The sequence below is a fragment of the Corvus hawaiiensis genome, chromosome 10, assembly GCF_020740725.1.
Source record: "Corvus hawaiiensis isolate bCorHaw1 chromosome 10, bCorHaw1.pri.cur, whole genome shotgun sequence".
NCBI lineage: Eukaryota > Metazoa > Chordata > Aves > Passeriformes > Corvidae > Corvus > Corvus hawaiiensis.
Window position 1 is genome coordinate 21,569,982 of NC_063222.1, and position 22,615 is coordinate 21,592,596.

Consider the following 22,615-nt stretch of genomic DNA (forward strand, 5'->3'; position numbering starts at 1 on the left):
GAGGCCGGGCGGGCGCCATCTTGGGAAAGGGCAGCTCCCGCCCCGTGCCCCCGGTGCTGTGGGAGGGCGCGGGGTGATGGCGGCGGCCGCGGCCATGGCCGCTCTGGGCCGGGGCCTCACGGCCGCGCTCCGACTGCCCCGGGCTCGGCCGGAACTCCCCGGGTACGCACCGCGCCGGGGGGACTCGGGCTCAGGCACGGGGGGGCAGGCGCTGTTCTCAGGAGGAAGGAGCGCCCTTGGCGGGAGGCGGGTGTCCGTGTGTCCCGGTGTCCGTGTGTCCTGGCTCCGCCAGCCAGGGTGGTGCGTGGTCGCAGGCACCGTGTAAGGGCAGCATAACGCGGTTCCCTGTGCCTGTAGAGTCCTGCAGTCATTGTGCCGGTGCTTCCAGCGTGGGTGGGCTTTGTGCTTTCCCGTGTGTCCACAGCTTTTGCCATTGAGGCCACGACGAAGGGCGTGGGTTCTCCCTCTCTGGAGACACCCCTGGATGCGTTCCTATGTCACCTTTTCCTTTGGCAGGGGTTTTGAACTGCATGATCTCCAGAGGCCCTTTGTAATTCTAAAAGCTCTGTGATTCTATGATCTACTCTTGTACAGCATAGCTCAAACTTACTCCTTAATTTTTAATTGTTCATTATCTCTGAGTATAGAAAATTAGATAATTAGATGACGGGGAGGAGAAAACACCGAGATGACATTTTTGTGGCTAAGCAAACCCCTGCCTTTCCCCCCACACCTGTCCGTAGGACCTGTGCCTTTGTGAATGAAACAAACATTCTCATTTAGCGGAATATTATTTTTCTTATCATACAAAGTTTTCCTTCTAACTTTTATGCAGAATGGTGCTGAATCTGTACCACAAGAACCTACGAAAAATTGAGCCCCTCCATCAGGTGAAGTTCCTGCACACAACTGTGTCTCAGAGGGGTCTGGAGGAGTTTTTTGATGATCCAGGAAACTGGGGGGAAAAAAGTGTGAAGTCTGGTGAGTTATATTTAGCATTTCTGATAGTGATCTTTGAGCTGAAATCTGGGGGTTTTGCATCATAGGGAGTATTCACAGCTACATAAAACTTACTTTTCTATGTATATGTACATACATCCACTTGTGCATCTTTATGCCTGTTAATTTTTCCTGTGTGTAGTCAGTGTTTATGAAAGTAAATAGCAATTGTGCAGTAAAATGTTTTGGTGTAAATCCTGTGCCTTGCTCTGAAGTGAGTGTGTCACAGAAGAGATGTGCTTTGATGAAATGTAGGTCCTATGGAAGAAAACTAGTCCAGTGTAGAGGTTCATCTTACAGCTTTCCTTATTCCCAGCCTTTTACAAACACAGATAAACACTGCGTGTAGTTGCCTTTTTGCATTGTGTTTTAAAAGCAAAGCTGAATATCCTCGAGGATGGCTGTCCAAGCAGTAGTATTTTTTTAAAAAGTGGTCTTTGTACTGTTGTGTCAGCTGAGCCTAATAGAAGCACGTTTTTTATTTTCCAGAATAAGAGAACTTTGTTCCATTAAATTAATGGTGGTTTTTTATCTTTTACAGGGGATTCATGGAATATAAAGCAGCTAAGGGGCAAGAGTAGTGAAGACCTGCACAAACTTTGGTAAGTAGGTTTTAGTGAAGAAGCTTCTTTTCTTTCTGAGCAGCTCTGCGCTTTTTAATGAAGTGTGGCTGGTGAACTTACCCAGTAACTTTAGTCTGCCATAGAGCTCTGCAGGCTCCAGCCAGCTTTGGGCCTGGATCAGCCCCAGTTCTGGCCCTGCTCAGAACACAGAAGCTGCACTGCAGGTGGCTGTGGGACAGCTGTGTCTAGTTCAGAGGGCTCAGGTTGGGTACAAACCCTCTGGGGATCGTTTGAATTGGACAGACTTGGTTGTCAGTGCCTTCTGGTGGACTGGGCACTTCGTTTCATCAGGGTGCTCAGGCTGGCATTTATTCTGATTTAGGAAGTTTCTGAAGCTGGAGGTTGCATTGCCACTTCAGGGCTGTGCCAGGGCTGAACTTAATCATGACTGTGAACAGCTTTTTCCTTGCTTTGACTTGTCCTTTTCCTGTGTACATGTAAGAAAAATCTGGCTCTGTCCAGGTAGTGGAAGACAACTTAGTGTTAAACTCTTCCCTCCCAAGCCTTCTTTATTCCAGACTAAGTAGATCTGTCTCCCTCATTCTCTTCTTTTGTTTATGTGAAGCCAGCAGGCACAGGATATGGGATTACAGATAGTAAGTGAATAACTGCTTAGCTATCCAGGAGTTATTTTTGTATTACTGTGCCTTCTGCTCTAGGTATGTCCTGCTGAAAGAAAAGAACATGCTCTTAACTTTAGAGCAAGAATCCAAACGACAGCGCAAGCCTATGCCCAGTCCAGAACGATTAGAAAAGGTAACTTGTTCACACTACATAAAAAATAATAACTCTTAAGTAGAATTGCTGAAAAATCAAGTGTTTGTAAACTTGTTAAAGACCATTTTTTTAAAATTATTTCTCTGATTTTAGTGTATACACGAACTGCTCAAGTCATAGTTTGGTCAAGGCAGCTTTCTCATTGTCCACTGGGTGTTACTGGGGCTGCGACCAGACTCCAGTGAAAACTAAAATAACCCAACAGCCACTACAAACTATAAGCAAATCTTTTGTTTGCTTCTCCTGCTTCCTTCCGACCCCTGCCTCAGAGCTTCCTATACTTCTGCATCAGCATTGGATCTGGCTTTATGCATTACCCAGCTGGTCTTTAGTCAAGTATCAGGCTGCCAGTTATTTCATATCTGTCATGCTCTCAAGTTAGGTTTTTGAAGCACCCATTCCTTACTGTTCTAGTACACAGGGCCTGCTGAGAAAGAAGTCGTGATCAAATTCCAGCATGTTTTACCATTGTTCTCCCTTTAAATTTTGTCTTGAGCTTTTTTAAATTGTCAGCATTGTTTTTTGTTGGTGCATCCTGAAACTATTTACCATTTCCAGGTAGAAACGTCTATGAAAAATATAGACTTGGTTGTCAGAGAAAGAGAAATTGCTCTGAGGCTTTTACAAACGGGCCATGAAAAGCCAGTCCCTGGCGAGTGGAGACACGACTTCTTGGGACGCACCTTCTGGTATGGAAAGCCTTTTTTCTTAACGTGTGAATTTTTCTTGTGGTGTGTCTCTCTCCCAGAACGTCCTTATCAAATCAAGGAAAGATGCATATACTGTATAAAACACAGGAGATGCAGTTACAAACCAGGCCAGCAAGAGCTGGAAATAAATACCCACATACTAATTCTGCAATCTCCCAGACCACTTCATCACTGTACTGAAACTAGAAGAAATTGGTAAAATCCCAGAATGAAAACAATGTATACATTCTGTAATCATTTTTATCTGTCTCCAACAGGTACAGTTACAAGGAATGGCCAATACCGTGGCACTTGAACAAAAAACACAAAAAGAAGAGATTCTATTACTTACCTCATGTGAATCACTTCATCAGGTAAAAAGATTTTTTTCACATTGAAAGTTCTCTTCTTCTGTTTCTGTCCTTATTCCACTTTAAAAGGAAAAAGTAGTAATAATCCTTTGGCTTTCAGCTACTAGACTGAAAATTAGGCTTTTTAAAATTTACAGCTTGCTCTGTTTCTTTTTTCTGTTCCCACCTCAGTTACCACAAGACATGGTTATGCAGTTGCACTGTATAAGTAACTTCAAATGCAGACTACCAAAAATCCTCCCAGGGGCTGAACTTCTGTAGAATTCAGAAGCAGAGTAAAAATATTACTTTGCAGGCTTTTTTACTTATCAAAAGCAAATGAATACTGAAGTTGTTCATCACTGAGAGCCTCTATCTGATGGGGGGGGAGCTCATTAAGGTGGTCACAAGCTGGCTTGAAATTAACCACATCAACTTCTCTGTTTCAGACTCAGACTTGAAAAAGCTTTACGGAAAAGGGCAAGGCAGCAAAACCTGGAGAGGACGAGGCAGAAGGTCTTGGAAAGGAAGTTCCCTGACCTTGCTGTGAAATCCCAGAGCCAGTAACATGCTGGAAGAGCACTGCAAGCAATCGGTCGAGTGTCTGTGGAACATGAATCGTGTTCTGGAACCACAAATGACTCCACTGAGCATTCCAGACAGCCTCCATCTTTTTTTTTTTGTTTTAATACCACATTTGACTTTAATTAAACTTGTGATCTGGAACTAAAAAGCAGCTTTGGTGTAATTTCTCACATTTCCAGAAACAAATGTTGTGTTATCCAGCTGTTACAAGAGTGAGACCTACATCAGGAACAGTGAAGAGCAGCCATGGAGTGCCAGCTGACAGTAAGAAGTGTATGGGTAATATTTACCTGGTTTAGTTTAACAAATGTACATTAAAACCAGACCGAAACATGAAAGCATCTGAAGCTCACATACAAGCCTTTTTTTTCCCTGACCCTATTTTTCTGATATATTTTTCTGAGTATTTTCCCTGAGTTACAGGTAAGCTACCCAAGGTGTATTTGCTTTCTGCATAAAGGCACTGGTAAATGGGGCTCTTCTGTCTGCTGTGAGGAATTTTTTCCCCTGCTTTAAAAGTCTGGCTTCTTAGAAAGTATGAAATACTCAGCATGGGAACTTCTAACTATATAGTTGTCCTGCCTAGACTTCTTTTCTTTGTTTTCAATTCAAACACTTGTGCAATGGGTTTTTTTGCAGAGTGAAAAATGTTTGAAGGAAGACTGCAATAGTCATCTATGAAATTAAAGTAGGTACTGCTGCTGCTCTCAGGTCACAGAAACACCTTCACCTTTCACTTCTGAAAGCTTTTAACCTCCATATGAGGTGGTCTAGAAATCTAGACTAAAGTCACACCAGTCTTTCAGGAAGCAAATGTGCTCAGCAGTATAATCTGGTAAAACACTGCAAGGGAACCAGTAACGTTTCCTGTATCTGTCTCCATAATTTTGACCTTCACTTACTCCTCTGCATGACACAAAATTCCCCCTATTTAAACTCAGAATCTTTATAGTGGTAAGAAAACCTCCAGAAGTGTTTTGCTCTCTGTATGCTGCTGGAATATTAACAGGTATTACTACTGCACTGCAATTCTTTTAAGATAGAAGATAAAAGCTGGTTTGGCATATTGAAATCTAAGCACACCACTGAGGAAAAGCTTAAAAACACCACGCACTGCAGGGGGCTGAGGTGCCAGTTCAGTTGATGTTCCATGTTCCACTTGAATGCAAACTGGACTGAGTCTTTTTCTACCACAATGGCAAGAGCTGGTGACTTGGATCACTTGGTGCAACTCTGCAGTTTGCCTCATTTTGCAAGAGAAATAGAGTTTGTCAATAGCTTTGAAAATCTGGATCAAGCAACTTTGTCTCAAGAGTAACTCATGAGTCTCATGATAAGACAAAAGCAGACTGGTTTGATAAATTACTTTATTATTTGGAGGTAATGTGAAACTTTTCAAATAGGGCCCTCATAATTATTTACCCACAAGAGCTTTTAGGATACAAAAATGTAGCAGTACTGTTTATTTTTTTTAGATCAGTTAAATGCTATTTGGTTTTCCACAGCTTTTGAGATAAAGAGCAAAACTTCATTGTGTCCCAAAACAGACCATCACACCACTGTAATTTAAAGTAAGCTTAAAAGCAACATCAAGCTGCGTCTTGACAGCCAATTCCTGCTGAAAAAAAAAGTCATCCCCGTTCCTGTGACCCTGAGTGCACCTTCCCCCTGCAAACACAGGCACTTACAGACCCCGCTAGGAGGCACAGAGGGAGCCACACCAGCCATGGGCACACAGCAGCTGCTCCTCAGCTACAGCTCCCTGCAGCAGGGTCAAGCCACACACTGAAAGCTTCTGACTGCTCCCAGTCTTGGAGAGGCAATTCTTTGTCTCAATTCCTCTGTCTTGAACAAGTTTTGCTTCTCACCTACATCACAAAGGCATTAAATACATTCTTAGACATCAGGTGGAAAGCATTGCTTGCGTACTGAAATGAAACTGCTCCGTAACAAAAAATTAGCAAACCAGTGCTTAATATAACATTCACTCCATGGAATGTAACACTTCTGTGAGACAGTAAAAGTTTACACTAAAATAGATCAATGAATACAAACTTTCAACTTTTAAAACAGCAGAGTAACTTTCTCTGCAAGTACTCACAAGGTTGCTCAAATATAAAAGACCAAATTTTATTTTTTAAGAGAAAAATAAGAGCAATTTAAGGCCAAAGTACCAGCAAGGAAGACTAGTATGTGAAAGCAGACAAGAAATTAGACAAGAAATATTTAATAAATAAGCACAGGCATTTGCAAGGTTATGCCTCTATCTATTAGCTAACCTGTAAAGCTGTTCCCAGGAAAAGATACTAGAGAAAAATAGACATTTATACAAAATCATAAAAAGCTTGTTACATGAATTATTGCTTTACAAGGGACGTAAACATCCTTTTTCTATTATAGTACCAATTAGGTCTCTCAAAATTTCTAAGGTTTGTTAAAATGGAACTTGAATTATGAAAAAAAACCAATATAAACTTTCTACAAAAAACAGTCCATCCCATTCCTGAGTATGCTAAAGCTATAAAACAGAAGGAGCACCGAGCAGGCAGCAGTTTTCACAGTAAAGAGGTCTAAGGACATTTTCTTTCTACACACTGTTTTCCTCCTTCTTCATATTCTTGTTTAGAAATCCACATCTGTTGGAAAGTACCCTACAAAAAAAAAGAAACAAAACCAACACAAAATAAATAAATATCAGAACACAAAGGAAGGTTAATTGAAACATGATTAGCTTTTCCTAGGAGGGAGAACAAGCAAGTCCTTGCATTATATGAGGTAATAGGACTTGACCTGCTTAACTATCTCTTCCTTGACTTTTATTGCTAAGGGATTAAACTCAAGACAGGAAGTGCAGCACCAAATGCTTATTTCAGTCTCCCTTTCCCATGATGATCAATTAACCCCCACAAACCATTTCAGCACTCAGAAACTTGTAGACCTACACACAGGAATATGATGCAGAAACAGGTTTGCTACTTTCATGGTCTACTAGATACAGTCTAGAGAAAGTGCATGTATTTCTAGATTGCACCTTGCCATTAAAAATGGGAGAACACGGAAGGATATGTTGTCACTGGAAATGCTCATACCTCTTTTTAAAACAGATTCTCTTCACCTTACCATGAGGATAGCCAAGATGATGATTACATAGCACAAACTCTGCAATGCACACTTCTGGGGAATCAGATGTCTGGGTGACAGTGCTGTTCAGCACAGCAACAAAGTAACACAGGTCTACTAACCAAAGAAGCCAAAATGGAGCCCCCAATCCACGAGCTGAACCTCCGCTCCACAGTCGTGTTGTTCGCTATCAACTTCAGGCGCATGCTCTGCACAGAAAAGGAGCCAAAACCAAACGTCAAACTGGAAGCTGGTGACCTTTAGGGACAAGCAGCAGAAGGAACCTGGTGTCTATACCAACATGCAGCTTAAAAAGGTCCATTTTAGTACATCTGCACTACTGCTCATCTGCCCTCTATTTAGAATTCAAAATCAGCCACAGTGGAACAGGAAAAGTGGCTTTTACCTTGTCTCCCAACAGCAAATGGTTACGGCAAGGAATGGGGCAGGTAGAGAGCAATATCACAGTGTATACTGTCATCTCCAACACTGCACTGGGACTAAAATGACTAATGTTGCTAGACCTAACTTTTATCTAGCCTTTTTTGGACCCCTTCATTCCTTTTGCTTTCAAAATGCCTTGTAGCAATAAAATCTTTGCATTTCAATGGGTTCCTCCTCAGCTATTATAAGCAGTGAATGAACACATTTCTCAGTTTCTCCTAACATTCATCATTTCAGAGTTGTCAAAAGCAGAACATTTTTGCTTGAATACTAAAATTCAAGAAATATCGTAATTATATCTACTCTCAGATGCAAGGTATCAATACTTTCTTTGACATCAAGTCATTAAAAAATATGTAAATATGTTACTCATAGACAAAACCTAGTGATTTAAGTTGTCTGCCATATCAAGGAAAAACAACTGCCACCATGACGTGACCTCAGGCAGAATGACTGAATGTGCCTCAAGTTAGTCAGCAACACTTCAGAAGAGAGACCATCAAGGGAAATACTGGCTGTTGCTTGAGGAAAATTACAGAACTTAGGATCACAATATGAAAGCAAGAGTGAAGCAGTAAAATATTCATTCCAAGGTATATTGGAATTTATTCTGTCTAAAAACTCTTCCAAGAATTCTTTCTTTTCTTTAGAGAGGGAGGTTTCTTAACCCTGAAGAAACCTGTTCAGCTGTCAGGTTCCTAAGAAAGTCAAAGCAATGATATCCTTGAGTACTTATGCGGCAGAAAAGTGAAAGGGTAAATACTCAATGCAGTAATGGAAAGAGTTGTTTTACCGGTGGGGTTTTCTGAGACAGCTCCCTGTTCAATCTGTCTGTGAAACTCTGTATTAGAGTGTTTCCTCCTGCTACAATCACGCTGCCATAGAGACCCTAAAGAGAAAAAAACAACCTAGAGCATTAATTCTGAAATCATTCTGAAAACAGCTCTTTCTCACAATAGAGAGGGGTGGCACAAGGATGTATAGTCAACAGCAATAATACATCTCTTGATGCCAACAGTATTACCTCTCCCAATTCAGTTAAATATTTAATCACTTAAAAATATTGCAAGGCAGCTTAATATTTAACTATAAAAGGAAGACAGAAGCCATATGATTAATGATTCTAAATTATTTCACAGAACGATTTCTACTATGAAGAACCCTCAACCTACACATCTCCCCTGTATCCAAATTGTTGGGTTTTTTTACAACTGAATGCAACCCCAAAAGAAAACCCTGCAGCAGTTTTCTATCTCGCTACTGCTGCAGTTGGTGAACACACACCACAGCCCAGCCCACTAAGCCCTCCCACACACTGGTTAACAGAAAAAAGATTTTTGAAAAAACTCCCATGCAGTCTGTATAAAATTGACACCTGAGAAAGATAGAACATTATTTTTAAAAATAAAGTTTTCCTTTAAAGCTTCTTCTCCTCTTTCTACTCTTTATAAATTTGTCATGGTTTAGCATAGTTTGGGTTTTTAGTTAAAGAGGGCTCCATCATGTACATTCCATGTATGTTCTAAACATAGAAGATATTCAAAGTTACAAACATAAATGCTTATCTGAAGCCAGTCCAAGCCAAATTATGCAGTGCCAGCCACAAAATCTGTACATCAGATCTTTAAATATGGGTAGAAACACTCAGTAAAAGATCCTGATTTAGCATTTTGTAAGACAAAACACTAATGGTACATATCCCTATATACAAACACTTAATACTTACAGAATTATTCTAATGTATTTACCATTATCCTAGAAAATCCACGTCTTCACTGTTGCTGTCCTAGTCCCAACAACATGTATCAGCACAAAAATATCTATGCTTTAAAACACTGCCTGGCTGACTAACACTTACCGGCCTGATGTCTATATCACACATTCCAACGCTTGTTGTGACAACGTGGCTCACACCCAACATCGTGTTACCAGATAAACCCTGCAGGGAAAATTAGGAATCTACACATCATTGCTTCAAAAGAGCAAGGCATAGAAAAGCCCTGAATGAGTTGAATTTACAAATATTCTGAAGAAGGAGCTAAGCATTTTGTTAGGAAAAAAAAAACCCTCCTATTTTCCCAATCACCACCCATTTTGAACATTTCATCGTTCCCTTGCCCAGCCATAATTCAAGACAGGTAAATTCTACCCCCAGGAGAACCCCACAGTGCAAATGCATCCAAATCATGAAATTAAAAATATTATACAAAAGGAAGCCAAGTGATAACCTAGTCATGTAAAGCCTTCCAATCACAGCTATCACAGTGGTTTTACCTTTACATTGGAAGGGTCAAACAATCCCTCAGGAATTTTCAGACGCTCAGCACCGAAGTCACAGTTGTAGCCATTGGGAAACTCGTAATGAACTGTTGGCATCTGTGCTGCTACCCTGGAGCATCAGGCAGAAAGCAACACATTAAAGTGCTTTCTAAACAGGGTGTCAAGTTATCTAAGCAGCGTTATAAACTACAGTGCCAATGGGAATATTGTGATTGATAAGATGTAGAAGTTCAAATAAAATTTATTATGATCTCATCTTGGAGTATTAAACAAAAAACTATATCCTGGATATATGCAGTATTCCTACTTTCATAAATAAACAGTGTTTAGATAAAACCTCTTTCCATGACAAAACCAGCCAAGAGCAGTGAACAGGCTGAGCTCCCCACGCACAACTGGTAACTGATTTTACAAGAAAGAAGAAAGTAACGTACTGTTCATCATAGGTTGAATCTGATACTTGGAGGACGGAAGCCTGGAAGTCCTGAATGACACACTGTGGAGTTAAAATTAACATGAATTTATATGAATTTTAGTCCTCAATTATATAAAATTTATAGAATTAGTACTAACTTTTTAAAGATTTTCTAGTTCTTCAACAGAAAACACTGATATACTTGCAAACAAAACTTACTTATGGAACACTCAGGGGAGGTGAAAGAGGGAAGAATGACCTACTTACATTACACATGTAATTGTGCCAAGACCTGGTGACCTGGGGCAACTTCTCTTTTCTCTTCCAATTTGCTGGTGACCCCTCACGAACTGCCTCCTGAGATTGTAGGGTACACAATCACCAGGTAACCATTTAAGCCTCTCCCCAAGAAAACATTTACTAAATAAAGTTACTTTCCCACCTTTGAAGCAATCATATATGGAGGAATTATCTCTATGTTCATTTCCTGAAACAATTCCCGGCACTGCATAGTGATAAAATCTCCTGCAAGTGGTGATTTTACAATACCTAGAAGGCAAAGAAGGCATCCAAAATAAAAACTGAAACAACTCACCTGGAAAGTATCCAAATCATGAACAGACTCTCCCAACTATTTGTCAGTGAACTCGATTAGGGGTTTTTTTCCTTTTAAATGGGACACACAGATGTAAAAACAGTAATGAAAGTGTACAGGCAGAAATCAAGCTAACTCAGCCTTGCTATTCCAATATAGTTATCCATGAAAGTTTATACCTTGCTGAAGCACATATCCATCATGCACTGGAATAGCAGTGGTGTGTGTTGCCCCACTATCCAAGATGAGACCTGTAGATCTCCCATTAGCAAAACTAGTCAAAATGATTAAGGAAAATATTGTAATTTCCACTTAGAAAAAAATGTTACAATTAAAACCTAACTAGGGATGAGGACCCCAACACATTATTCCTTGGCTCTAAGAAAGGATTTGTCATTTTCCAGTATGTACCATCTTTCTGTGAAGTGCACAACCTCATAGAGAGAGCAGCATTTAACTTCCATCTGTGAACTAACTCAAGCTTTGGAATGTGAAAATTCACATCACTACTATGCAGCAAGCTCTAAGTATATCCAACTCATTTAGACTCTGAAGCTGAAAACATGTTATTATTAGTTTAAAATAATAACAAATATTCTTCTTAAGGCTATGAAAACTTCAAGCTCTAATTACTGTATTTAGTAGTGTGGACACCACCATTTTAGGTCTGTAATATTCTTATCCATAGTATCCAATGAAAAAAAATAGTAATAATAATAAAAGCGTAATAATAATATAAAAAGACTTGGGCCCCAAGGACAGTCAGATTGGGAGAACTTCAAAAATGAGCTCTAATGTCTTAAAGTTCAGAAGCTGAATTTGTTGACTTCCTCCCTGGATGTTTATGGAAGAAGTCAATTTGAAGAAAGTTGACATGCCGTTATACTCGGAATTGCCTGGAGAAAGTTTACCATCATTTCCTGGGGGAGGAAAATAAAACCATGCAGTGTAACATTTCAAAGGATACGCTGTCAGAACAGCAGTTTTACACAAGAAAAAAGCCGGGATGTTGTAGTGTTCAAACATCAATTCCGTCAGTTTTTCACGCTTTGCTCTGGTATTCCACTAAAAAATAATAAATCCAAACCACAAGTAAGTGACCAAAAGGAAGCTCTGTTTGCACACTAATAGATTGCTAACACACAATAAAGAAGTGATTGGAAAAATTGCAGCCACAGTTTTCAATCATACCAAAATTCCACAGAGACAGCTTTCAAGTAATTTACTTCTTTAGAACACTTTTTATTCCATTTATACAACAATACATCAATGCTTATTGATCACACAAAAGTGCTGCACACCTTTCCTGTTACAATAGATTTCTTTACACTTCTACAGCTCTTCCAGTGTCGGGTTCCCAAAGAACTCTCTAAAGCAAGAACCCTGCCTTTTACAAGGGGGAAGATACATGAAGGAACTTGCCCAGTGGGAAGAAAAATAAATCCAGACTTTCCAGTTTCCAAAGCATCTTTCTACAGTGCTACTGTAGCTGTGATTAAGCCAGGATATATCTGAAATATCCAACACATTACTGAAAATGTGAAGTTTTTTCCAAGCCAATACAACAAAGTAAGATGAGGTTTGTAAGGAGAATGTCAATGGGAATGTCTCTATTCAGACACCCACTGAGCCATCAAACATGAAACAGCCATTGCAAATTCATCCACACTCCACAAGCTGTGATTCAACACAAGGGAATAATGAAATTCAAGAAAATCCTTTTCATAAGATTTTATTAAGGAAAGGCATCACTTGTGTATGGCATGTCTACCTTTTCTACTCTGACTTCAAGATCTGCCCTTCAAATGATGAGCATTATTAAATGACAGACACCTTGTCCAGATTTTCCCATAAATTTGTATTTATCCACTTCAGCTGCCTTACAGGACCACTTACAGAAACAAAGACAGAAAAATTAAAACTTCTCCATTATAAATATTATTCTGTGTCACGTTATATTAGTTGTAAGGCTGAAGGACGCACAATTTTTTGATGGCATTTTATTAAGTGTAACTTAATATATAAGGCATCCAATCATCTTTTTCTTTTTATTCTAGGAAGTAAAATTTCTTTTTTTAACTTTTATCTTTTTTTCAGTAAGTGAAAAACAATAGCATATTGTAAATACTTCCTGATACAACTCATACCAACTACTTCAAATTGAGGTTTTTTAGACATTTTCCAGAATCTGGCCAAGTATTTTAAACTTGTCACTTCTGCAGCTAAGTTTTAACACTTGTCACCTACAGGCCATTGTCAGACTTATCCAGGACCAATGTTTGCAGTCAGCAAAAAGACTTATCAAAATGCACAGCTGCTTTTACTCACTGGTGCTTCAGACATAAGGACAGGATGCAAACTTGCTTCAGATTTAATATGCATCTTGTAAGTGTGATCCAAAATTGCCTGGAAACTATCCCAGTCTTCAACTGTAACAACATTGACACAAAGAGATTAGTTACATCTAAGTTTTGTTTCATTTCATAAACACATAAAGGCTTTCCAATTTATTTTTTTGCACAGAGCTCTTCAGTCAAACGCTGTCCTCAGCAGACATATACTTCCTCTAACAGCTCTGCAGAATCCTCTTCCTCCACAACTACCATGACTTCAAGAATTACACTGAAAGTCCACCAGCAGTGAAAACCAACCACATTTCCATGCAATTTATAAACCAGTAATCTGTTCTTACAGCCTCTGTTGCTGTACATAGCATCTATCAACATGACTATGACTTCCTGCAGCCTGGCAATGGTATTTTAAAGCTAGGTAGAAAAAGACAAAACACCATACTCATTCCATTTTTTAAAGGTGAAATGGCTTCCATATTCTCTCTTGGAACTCTCAGGGCATTGGTGTCTATGTAGTAAGTCGGGCCCCCTTGTTTGCCCTTGTCACCATCTATCTCCATCAGAGTGCTGCCATTGTCCCTTTCTAGCACCACACCAATGGCTGTTGGAAAATCAACCTGCAAGGCAAGAGGCAAGCAGTATATAAGGATTAATAATGTTTGGGAAGTTGGTGTTTTTCTCATAAATTCAGAGGCTTCTTTATACAATACAGGCAGAACCAACCCCAATGTATTAGGAAGGGTTGTAACTTTCTAAGACTTAGGGCATAAATTCATGGTGAATTTCCATGGAGGCACAGATTCTCACCTTTGGGCAGTCCTCGCCTGCATAGCCTGCTCTCACTGTGTACGAGCCAATGTCAAAAACCAGAGCCCCAACTTCATCTGAAAAGATTGTTAATCAAGATAAATGGTTATTACACTCTTCTGCAATCCTGACTTTTCCCTGCCCACTGCCTGCTTTACAGGCAAAGGAAGAAAAGGAAACCAAGGGATCTTTTACAAGGCAAGGAGAAACTTCTCTATTCAGAACTCCAGCTACCAGAGGGTTATGGGAAAACTGCAGACAGACTTTAACCGGGGCACTGCAATCCCTCCGTTTGGAGTAAGAAGGAGAATTTTAGCAGTAGAGAAAAAACGTAGTTGCAGCTAAACAGATCGCAAGAGAAAGCTTTCAAAAAGTTCTCATTTAACAGTCACACGAAGCCAGGCGAGCCCATAGCCCCCGGGAGGGATGAGGATAAGCAAGGTGAGACTGAAAACAGCGACCATGTGAGGGAAAGGGCCAGAGTACGAAACGCCCATCCCTGCGGGCCCGATCCCCGCGGATCTCTGCACATCCTAAAGAGAACCTGTCCGACACGAACGGTGGTCACGGGGTTGCGCAGAGGGGCTCGAGGGAACCACACCCGGCTCCCGAAGTGCGGGGACCTTCTCCGTACTCCGGTATTGCTGATCCTGCCCAAGGCCGCGGTGCGACCGCTCCCCGGAGGAGGCACCTCGGGGCCGCGAAGGACATAAACAAGGCCCGCTGCCGCCTCCTCCTCCTCACGCGTGGGACACGGAGGGGCCGCGGCAGCGCCGGGCCGGGCTGAGGGAGGCGGGAAGCGCCCGCCGGGGCTGCACGCGCCGCCTCGCGGGGCGGGGGAGGGGAGGGCGGCGCCGGACTCACCTCCCCCGTACACGCCGCCGCTCATGGCTGCCGCTAGGCCCGGCCCCACCGTCCGCCGTGCCCGCACCGCGCCGCCCGGCCCCGCTCCCCGCCGGCTCCGGTGTCCGCGGGCCCCGCGCTCCCCGCCCGCTCCTCTCCCCGCCGACCCGGCAACAAAAGCGCCCCGGCCACGCTCCCCGCCCGCGGCGCGGCCCGACCCGCAGCGCCGCCGCCCGCCCGCCAATGGCAGCGCCGCGCGGGCAGAACCGGCCAATCGCGGCCGGCGGGAGGCGGGGCCTTGCCGCGGGCAGCCAATCCTGAGGCGGGACGCGGAGGGCGGGCAGTCGAGGGAGCGCAGGGTGGGGGGGCGGTGTGAGGGGAGCGGCGGCGGGAGGGGACGGGACGGGACGGGACACGGGAGGTGAGAGGCGCGGGGCAGGTGAGGTGGGCACCGTGAGAGGAATCACAGAATGGGCTAGATTGGAAGGGACCACAGTGGATCATCTGGTTCTACTTCCCAGCTCCAGCAGGGCCGTCCCAGAGCACGTGGCACAGGATTGCGTCCCCACGGTTCTGGGGTATCTCCAGTAAGGGCGACTCCACATCTTCTCTGGGCAATCTGTTCCAGTGCGCGGTCACTGCACAGGAAAGTTCTTTCTCATGTTCAGGTGGAACTTCTTGTGCATCAGTTTCTGCCTGTTGCCTCTTGTTCTATTGCTCGGCACCACCGAGAAGGGCCTCTGACACCTCCCTGCAGACGTGTACACATTACCGGGGTCACGTCTTCCCGAGGCTGAACAAGCTCTGCTCCTTCAGCCTGTCCTCATGAAGTGCTCCAGTCCCTTAATCATTCTCGTTGCCCTCCGCTGGACCGGTTGCAGGAGCTCCATGTCCTCTTGTAGTGAGGAGCCCAGAAGTGGACACAGGGAAGGCTGCTGGGTTTGCTGGAGCGGGGAGAGGCGGCTTGTGAATCCTGAGGGCTCGCAGGGTGAACTTGCTGCCACATGCGGACTGGGATGACTCCAGAGCATCGGGACTGTGGAAGGGAGCTGCTGCAACCGGGCCCTCCCCGAGTCCTACCTGAGAGGAGGCTGTAACCGGATGGGGTCAGGCTCTGCTCCCGGGCAACCAGCGACTGGACAAGAGGATATAGTCTCAAACTGCCAGGCACAGGTTGGACTCGATGATCTCAAGAGATCTTTGCCAACCTAACTGATTCTGTGATTCCCCTGCTGCTGCCACTGTTCTGTTGGACTCTACCACTGAGAATAAAAAGCTTTTGAAGCCTATCTTGATATCCCTGCCTCGTGTTGCTCCTTTCTTGCTTGGGGCAGAGCCCTTGGTCGCCGAGGCTGGTGTGTCTGCAGAGCTGGGCAGTTCAGCTGCCAGTTTTACAGCTGAACTTGTAGTTAGGATTTCACATCACCTTGTTTGGTGTTGGAGTGCTCAGCCAAACCTGGTGTTCAGCCAGAACAGCCAGAGATGGGTACCTATAAAGCTGTAGGAATTAAAACAAAAGAAAGACCTCAGGCAGTAACCAGTAGTTAGCATTAGAGAAGACTAAAATTTTAACGGGAGAACAGGGGAATTGGCTTAAAGGGCAAGTGTTCCTGGGGTGGACCTTTTTTAATTTTTATATGAGGTGGGGTTTTTTGGAGGGAATGGAAAGCTGTGTGAGCTTTTAAAGTTTACGTAAGATATGTAGCTTATTTTTGTAATACTGCAGCAAGGATCTTCAAGTGATTAGATTTAGCATGCTTAATAGAATATTTTATTTATTACATTTACATTTGACTATGAAGTTTTGGATAGCGTAATGAGCAATCTTAGTAGCACCTAATTATAGGACTATAAATTATAAAAAGAAGTGTTTCTTGTATTTTCACCATAAAACAAAAACTACTGGTGTGAGCTCACTTTATCTTATTTGTATAGGGAGTTCAGAACTTCCTACAGAACTCTGAGGTTTTTTCCTAAGTTGTGACTTAAGCTTCTGTTATACCTCCCTACTTACACTGAATTTTATCAGGGAGGTAAAAAGAGAGATAAAACTGACATTTGGTGTACCCAGTAGTTTTGTTCTGGAAGCTGAATAAATAAGCTTTGTAAAGCTGTTGAGAATCGAATTAATCACTACAAATCCCAGCAAACTTTATGCTGGTGAAGGGGGAAAGCACCTTAGATTGTGTGTTTGTACTGCCGCTCCCAAGATGCTGCAGTTAACATTGGGCTGGTGAACAGCAATCCCCCTTTTAGGGGGAGAGTGTCAAAACATAGGAAAAGTAGTAAAATCCAGCAGTTCCAAGGGACAACCACTTGAGTGGGTTTTTTTAAGCGCAATTATGACAGTACAAGGAAGTGATTTGATTTACTAACTCTCAAGGGCAAAGAACTTAATTTGACACACAATCTGAGTCTCTGTTTCTTTAAGGAGCAAACTTCATAATTTTATCATGCAATTAAGAAATTCTTTTTATGAGTTATAGTACAATACAACTACAACATATAGATGCTAGCATTAGAAAGATAAATCCTGCTGTTTCATTAACAATACATCATAAAGTCAGTGCACCTTCATTTTGTGTTATGAAATATTTTCAAGTCAGTATGTTATCCTGATTTCCAGTATGTGGCACTAATACTCAAGGCAGAGTTCTTTGAGGAGGAGAAATTAATTGCAGATGGCAAAAGCGGTTCAGAAAATTTGGAATTACCATGCCAGAGGTTCTTCATTTATTTCCTTCTTGTACTTTATTTTGCAGGGATGATTCGTTGTATTCGTGTGATAAGTGACACTTTAAGCCGGATCCTGCTCTCTGCAAAACAGCTGCTTTTGGCTGATCTGTAAGACAGAAACCAACACAGCATTCTGCTGCTTCGTTTTCTTCAATATTTCTTCAACACAACAACATGCCCTGGAAATCATGTTGGTATCTAGAAGCCTCAGGATTTGATAACCATCCAGAAACAAAGCCAAATCCATGCAATTCACAAGAAACCTGGAGTATAAGGGGAAGGAAATATAGACTGACAACTCTCTAGGTCCTACTTTTGTCTTCCTTGTACTGTTCCTGGTGTTTATATCAGTGGAAAGTGTGCAGAGCATCACTGCTGTGGTTTGACAAGGTTTTGCAGTGACTTTGCTTTGGAGCAGGTGGATGACCCTACACTGTTTGATGCACAAGAAGAATGGACTCGAGGCATCTGTTTTCAGCAGAGTTCAGCCTGACTTAAGGATTTGCAAATTTCAGATTATTTCAGTGACCTGCACATCATCCTATGTTTGCATAAGAGCAGGTGAAATCTATAATCTTGCTACCACTTTCCATAATGAACCCAAACATTTGGGGTTTTTTAATAACATTTGCTTAGTTTCATCAGAAGCAAGAATTATAAAATCAAAGTAGATAGAAACAATTAATGTATTTTATCTAGGTTTCCATATTGGTACAAGTGGCTGTAATATCTTGGCAGGAGTTGTGATGCAGGTGTAACACAAACCATGTGCTTTTCATGGGAATATCACATACTGATTTACTGCGTGTGACATTGCGTATAGTAACTCTAGAGGCAAACACTGGCATAAATTGTCCACAGGAATAAAGAGAAGAATCATTTAAAAGTGAGGCATGAACCGAGACATCAAATGATGATGCTTACTCATAAGCAAAAATTAATTCCATCAGTGATAATCTGGAGAAACGGAAGTTTCCTAATTATTGCTTTGAGATTTTTAAGACTTCGTTGTTTCAAGCAAGTGCATTCACCTTTTTGAACATAAAGCAATGTAGAAAGTAATATATATGTCAAGCCCAAACTGAACAGAATGATTTTTTGCTTCTCAACAAGCTGCACTTCCCCATGGGGTGGCTGATGGCCTGTTGCTTTTGAGCTGTGCCATACAACTGCCAGCCAGTCTCCCAGACTGCAGTGCCAGCAGACTGGCTGTGACAATGGCTTATTCGTGATGTCTGGGTTCCTCCTTGTTTCTTGTTTGCAAAATGCATCTTAAAGGTTCTGTTTTTCCTATTTTCAGATGAGGTCTTGAATTTCTTAGGTTTATGTGACCTAAGAAAGCATCTGTAGATGAAAAAGCAAAATAATCATTAATACTCATTCACTCAAGAACTTTGTGTGACCTCTCAGCTTTCCACTTTCTTTGCTAAAGTACTCGGGTGCTTTATTTAATTTAAATACTTCCTTTCCTCACAGGGATGCTGAGTATAAATGTGCTATCATTCTCCTTCTGCAGAAAATGAGCAAGAACAGAAATTAAATGCTGAGCCTCACTAAGGGGCCTCATCATTGTCACAAAGAATTTTAGGTTCTTATCTCAGACTGCAGTCCAAGCACTGAACTGTTTCATATAAAATGTACTAAACACAGACATCTTAAACCTGGATGAGTACTGCTGTTTGGTCTTAGCAATTGAAAATGCTGAGGAAAGGAGAAGTGTCTGAAATCCCTCTGTGACTCCAGCAAGGCAGTCCTGAGGTTTTATGTTCCAGAATCTTCTTTTGGAGCTGGTGTGTTTAACTAGTCCGTCTGCAAAAGGCCTGTGACTCACTCTTATTGTAGAACATGATTGAAGGAAGAGATGATGGTGCTTGCCATTAATACACAGTCAACTTTCCATCGCCAGTGGATGGCCTTACTAGATTTCAGAGAGCATGCTGAGATTCCATCTGACTGGCTGGAATAATAGTGACTAGGATATGCTGGAGAATAGGGGAAAAAACCCATGTAATAATAGAACTACTTTGTAGTTCTGTACTGTAAGTGGTTCCTGTGAAACCGAATTAGAGGCCTCCAGACCCTTTCATTGTTTAGATCAGGCAGAGTAAGGAATCACAGAGCTAGATTTGATCAGCAATGTACAGCAATACTTGCCTGGAGCTGGTTCTGAGGTAATTGGTCTTCTGGGCTGAGCTGGCCCTGGCCAGAATTGAAGTGTGCCTGTACTGCCCTTCTCAAATGAGTCTCTTGTGCACATATGTCTCACTTGGCTCAGATCTGGCAGAACTCACTGTTTCAGGCTTAGTGCTTGGTCTGTAGTCACTTTGGATTCTTGCAGGGCTTATTTGCTTGGCAGCTGGGCCAACCCTGACCTGGCTCAGTACCTCTCATCTGCAGAAACAAAGCTCCTTACAGCTGGGAACCAGCTTAGCTTGACAAACAGAAGATCTTTGTGTCAGCTGAGCCTTGCCATTAATGAGGGCATTGATCCCCTGTGCTTCTCAGTGTGACATTGGGAATTTGGTTATAAAAGCTGAGCAGGTAGCACAGAGCACTGATCTTGGTCAGAGCTGTAAGGGTGTGCTCAACACTGATCTTATAGGCCTAGTGGCACGTTTTGTGTCACCTTTTTGGAATGCTGTCAGTCTTGGAATCTTGGTCTGGTTTACTGTGAAAAGCTGTTTCACTTGGCATCAGGAAACGTTTGTTGTGCAGGGAAGGTTTTGATGTAACCACATGTGTCCTGTGTGACGTTTGCTCTGCCACCAGGAGAGGGCACAGGCAACGCAGGGGCAGAGACCCTGGCAATCCACATAGTGCTGCAGGGTTTGGAATGCAAGTGAGAGCAGCATTATTTCTGCTGACCTTCAAAACCAAAGTATTTGCTTGGGGGGTTTAAATTTATGTATTACTTTATCGCCAAATATATATATATATATATCTATATAGTCATAAACTTAATTATTAAACAGTAGGGAGGAAAAACAAGAGTGTATCTGCTGGATGGGCACGTTTGAAAAGAGATAGTTGCTTTCCTGAATTAATTCAGGTCATTACTGTGACAAGTAAGTACTTTGTCATCCAAAATGAGCATGTAGAGAAATGCAATTGCATTGCAGCTAGAAGTCTGATGAGAAAATGGTTTGTTTCTATTGAGGAATTACCAATTTATAGAGGGAAGCTTAGGATTGCAGTGCTTTATCTGAATATTTATTCACAAAAGAACTATGTTTTGGGGTAGTCATGCTAGAGCTGTTCAAAAGTGTCAGCTGTTGAGTTACAGCATGAGCACACATCTGTATAAATATGCTCCATTTTAAAAAGTATTGGGATGGTATAAGATCTTTGCATTATTTGATGTTTATTATTTGATGATTATTTGAAACTGCTTTAACAGGTAAGTTCATGGCATCTTTTATAACTAGTGTAAGAATTCTAACTTCTGTATCACATCCACATTTGTAATCCCTTTTTCTTCTGCTTATGTGGTTATCTTAGAGACTGATTCTTCTCTCTCACCACACTGACACAGTCTTTTATTTCAGTACAGCAAAATTGTGTGCATCAGGCCCAAGACATCTTCCTTGCAAGTGAAATTGAGAGGAATGAGTGTTTCCAAGTGTTGTCAGGAAAAGATGTGGTACAGTGAAGAACCTGATCAGAACTGCTGCTGATGGATTTTTCTTGAGTCCTGATATGTCAGCTTACATGTGTGGGTAGTCTTCATTATTTACTCCAGTATATGAGAATTTGGTGTGGCATAGAGAATCCTGTCTAGGAGGGTGGTCAAGGATGTTCTTTCTCACAGGGCATAAACAGCATATAAGAGCACCACTCCATGAAAAACTTGGTATTTTGTATTTATTAATTGCTTGAACCATACTTGATTTCTTTGAGCAATCAAGAAAAATAGAGATAGAAAACTGTCTAGCACTGTGGGATGCTTACGGTAGGGAGAACAGATGTAAGCAAGTCTTAGGTATCTTTAAATCAGTGTTTTTAGGAAACCGGGCTCATGCTACCTTTTTGATTACTTCCACAGATTATAAGGTTTCAGCATAAGATGTATTATATTAGCTGGCAACAGTTCATCCACGTAGAACACACACTGCATGAGTATCTTTATCCTAGTAAAAGCTTTGATCAGAAATTTTTCCTTTTTTGAGACACATGAAAGAATCTAAACAGGAAACACAACTGGAGAAAGCCAGGCCTTTTCAGCTGTATTTCCCAGAAACTGCTTATTTTCTATGGCTTGTTTAGATCTGCCCTAATCAAAGCTGCAGACATGGTTTCTCTTTGTGTGTATGAGCACTTTCGTGCTTGCCAGTGCCAGCACAGGGAGAGCCAGTCCTGGGCACCTCAGATCTGTTGCTTACTACGAGTTGTAGTCCAAGCTGTGGGGATCCCAAGGCTGCAGCACCTCCCAGGACTGTGGTGTGGTTGGCGGGGTGGCTGATGGTCAATCTGAACCAGCAGCCCTGAGAGTGAGTCAGCAGAGACTGCAGGTATTCCCCATTACAGTGGTTGTCACCCACTGGAGTATTTTAGCACAGGGTTTATAGGGTCAGCAGAGGTGAGTCTGAGTTGCTAAGGTGCTGGATGGCAAATGCAGGAATGGGAACAAATATGGAGTGAGAGGATGAAATCCTGGGTTTGGAGGCATCTGTGTTAAAATGCAGACTGTATCTATGAATTTGATTGAGATGGAGTAGTAAAGGATACTACTTTACAGCAGTGTGTTCCTGTTCAGATGTTTGCATTTTCTGAATGTTAGTACTTTCTATTCCTTAGTTTATCTCACTGAATTTCACTGTAATAATGTTCCCAGATAAAGCTAAATTGTGGGAAAGCCAGAGAATGCTAAAAGGCTGTAATTTCTCCTCCTAAGGAATGTTATCTTTCAGCATGAACACCCTTGACATCAGCTGGTCTTGCTGCAATATTGCTAATGAAGAAGTGCAAGGACACTAATAATGGGTTTGACATCATCTGGCGAGG

General features: G+C 42.0%; 2 protein-coding genes across 2 annotated transcripts; one reads left to right on the plus strand and one right to left on the minus strand.

Moving 5' to 3' along the window:
* Positions 1-29: 29 nt before the first annotated feature.
* Positions 30-4,171, plus strand: MRPL47 (mitochondrial ribosomal protein L47). Its single transcript, XM_048314455.1, has 7 exons — positions 30-162; positions 836-981; positions 1,541-1,601; positions 2,282-2,378; positions 2,958-3,088; positions 3,367-3,462; positions 3,888-4,171. The coding sequence occupies exons 1-7, from the start codon at positions 77-79 to the stop codon at positions 4,003-4,005; spliced, it is 735 nt and encodes a 244-aa protein (XP_048170412.1). The 5' UTR covers positions 30-76; the 3' UTR covers positions 4,006-4,171.
* Positions 4,172-5,372: 1,201 nt separating this feature from the next.
* On the minus strand, positions 5,373-14,977 carry ACTL6A (actin like 6A). Its single transcript, XM_048314453.1, has 14 exons — positions 14,900-14,977; positions 14,036-14,112; positions 13,671-13,845; positions 13,206-13,306; positions 11,845-11,942; positions 11,057-11,151; positions 10,725-10,831; positions 10,550-10,639; positions 10,302-10,363; positions 9,862-9,976; positions 9,446-9,526; positions 8,381-8,476; positions 7,266-7,352; positions 5,373-6,674 (listed from the first exon to the last, which is right to left on the minus strand). The coding sequence occupies exons 1-14, from the start codon at positions 14,922-14,924 to the stop codon at positions 6,594-6,596; spliced, it is 1,290 nt and encodes a 429-aa protein (XP_048170410.1). The 5' UTR covers positions 14,925-14,977; the 3' UTR covers positions 5,373-6,593.
* Positions 14,978-22,615: the final 7,638 nt, after the last annotated feature.

Bases quoted from the DNA above. Each gene is read 5' to 3' on its own strand.
- MRPL47 (XM_048314455.1), top strand. From the start codon at position 77: ATGGCGGCGGCCGCGGCCATGGCCGCTCTGGGCCGGGGCCTCACGGCC. The intron at 2,379-2,957 runs GTAACTTGTTCA...TACCATTTCCAG, and splicing joins GTCCAGAACGATTAGAAAAG to GTAGAAACGTCTATGAAAAA. The intron at 3,463-3,887 runs GTAAAAAGATTT...TCTCTGTTTCAG, and splicing joins CATGTGAATCACTTCATCAG to ACTCAGACTTGAAAAAGCTT.
- ACTL6A (XM_048314453.1), bottom strand. From the start codon at position 14,924: ATGAGCGGCGGCGTGTACGGGGGAG. The intron at 14,113-14,899 runs GTGAGTCCGGCG...CAATCTTTTCAG, and splicing joins CGGCGGCGTGTACGGGGGAG to ATGAAGTTGGGGCTCTGGTT. The intron at 11,943-13,205 runs GTGAGTAAAAGC...ATTATTTTTTAG, and splicing joins TCCTTATGTCTGAAGCACCA to TGGAATACCAGAGCAAAGCG.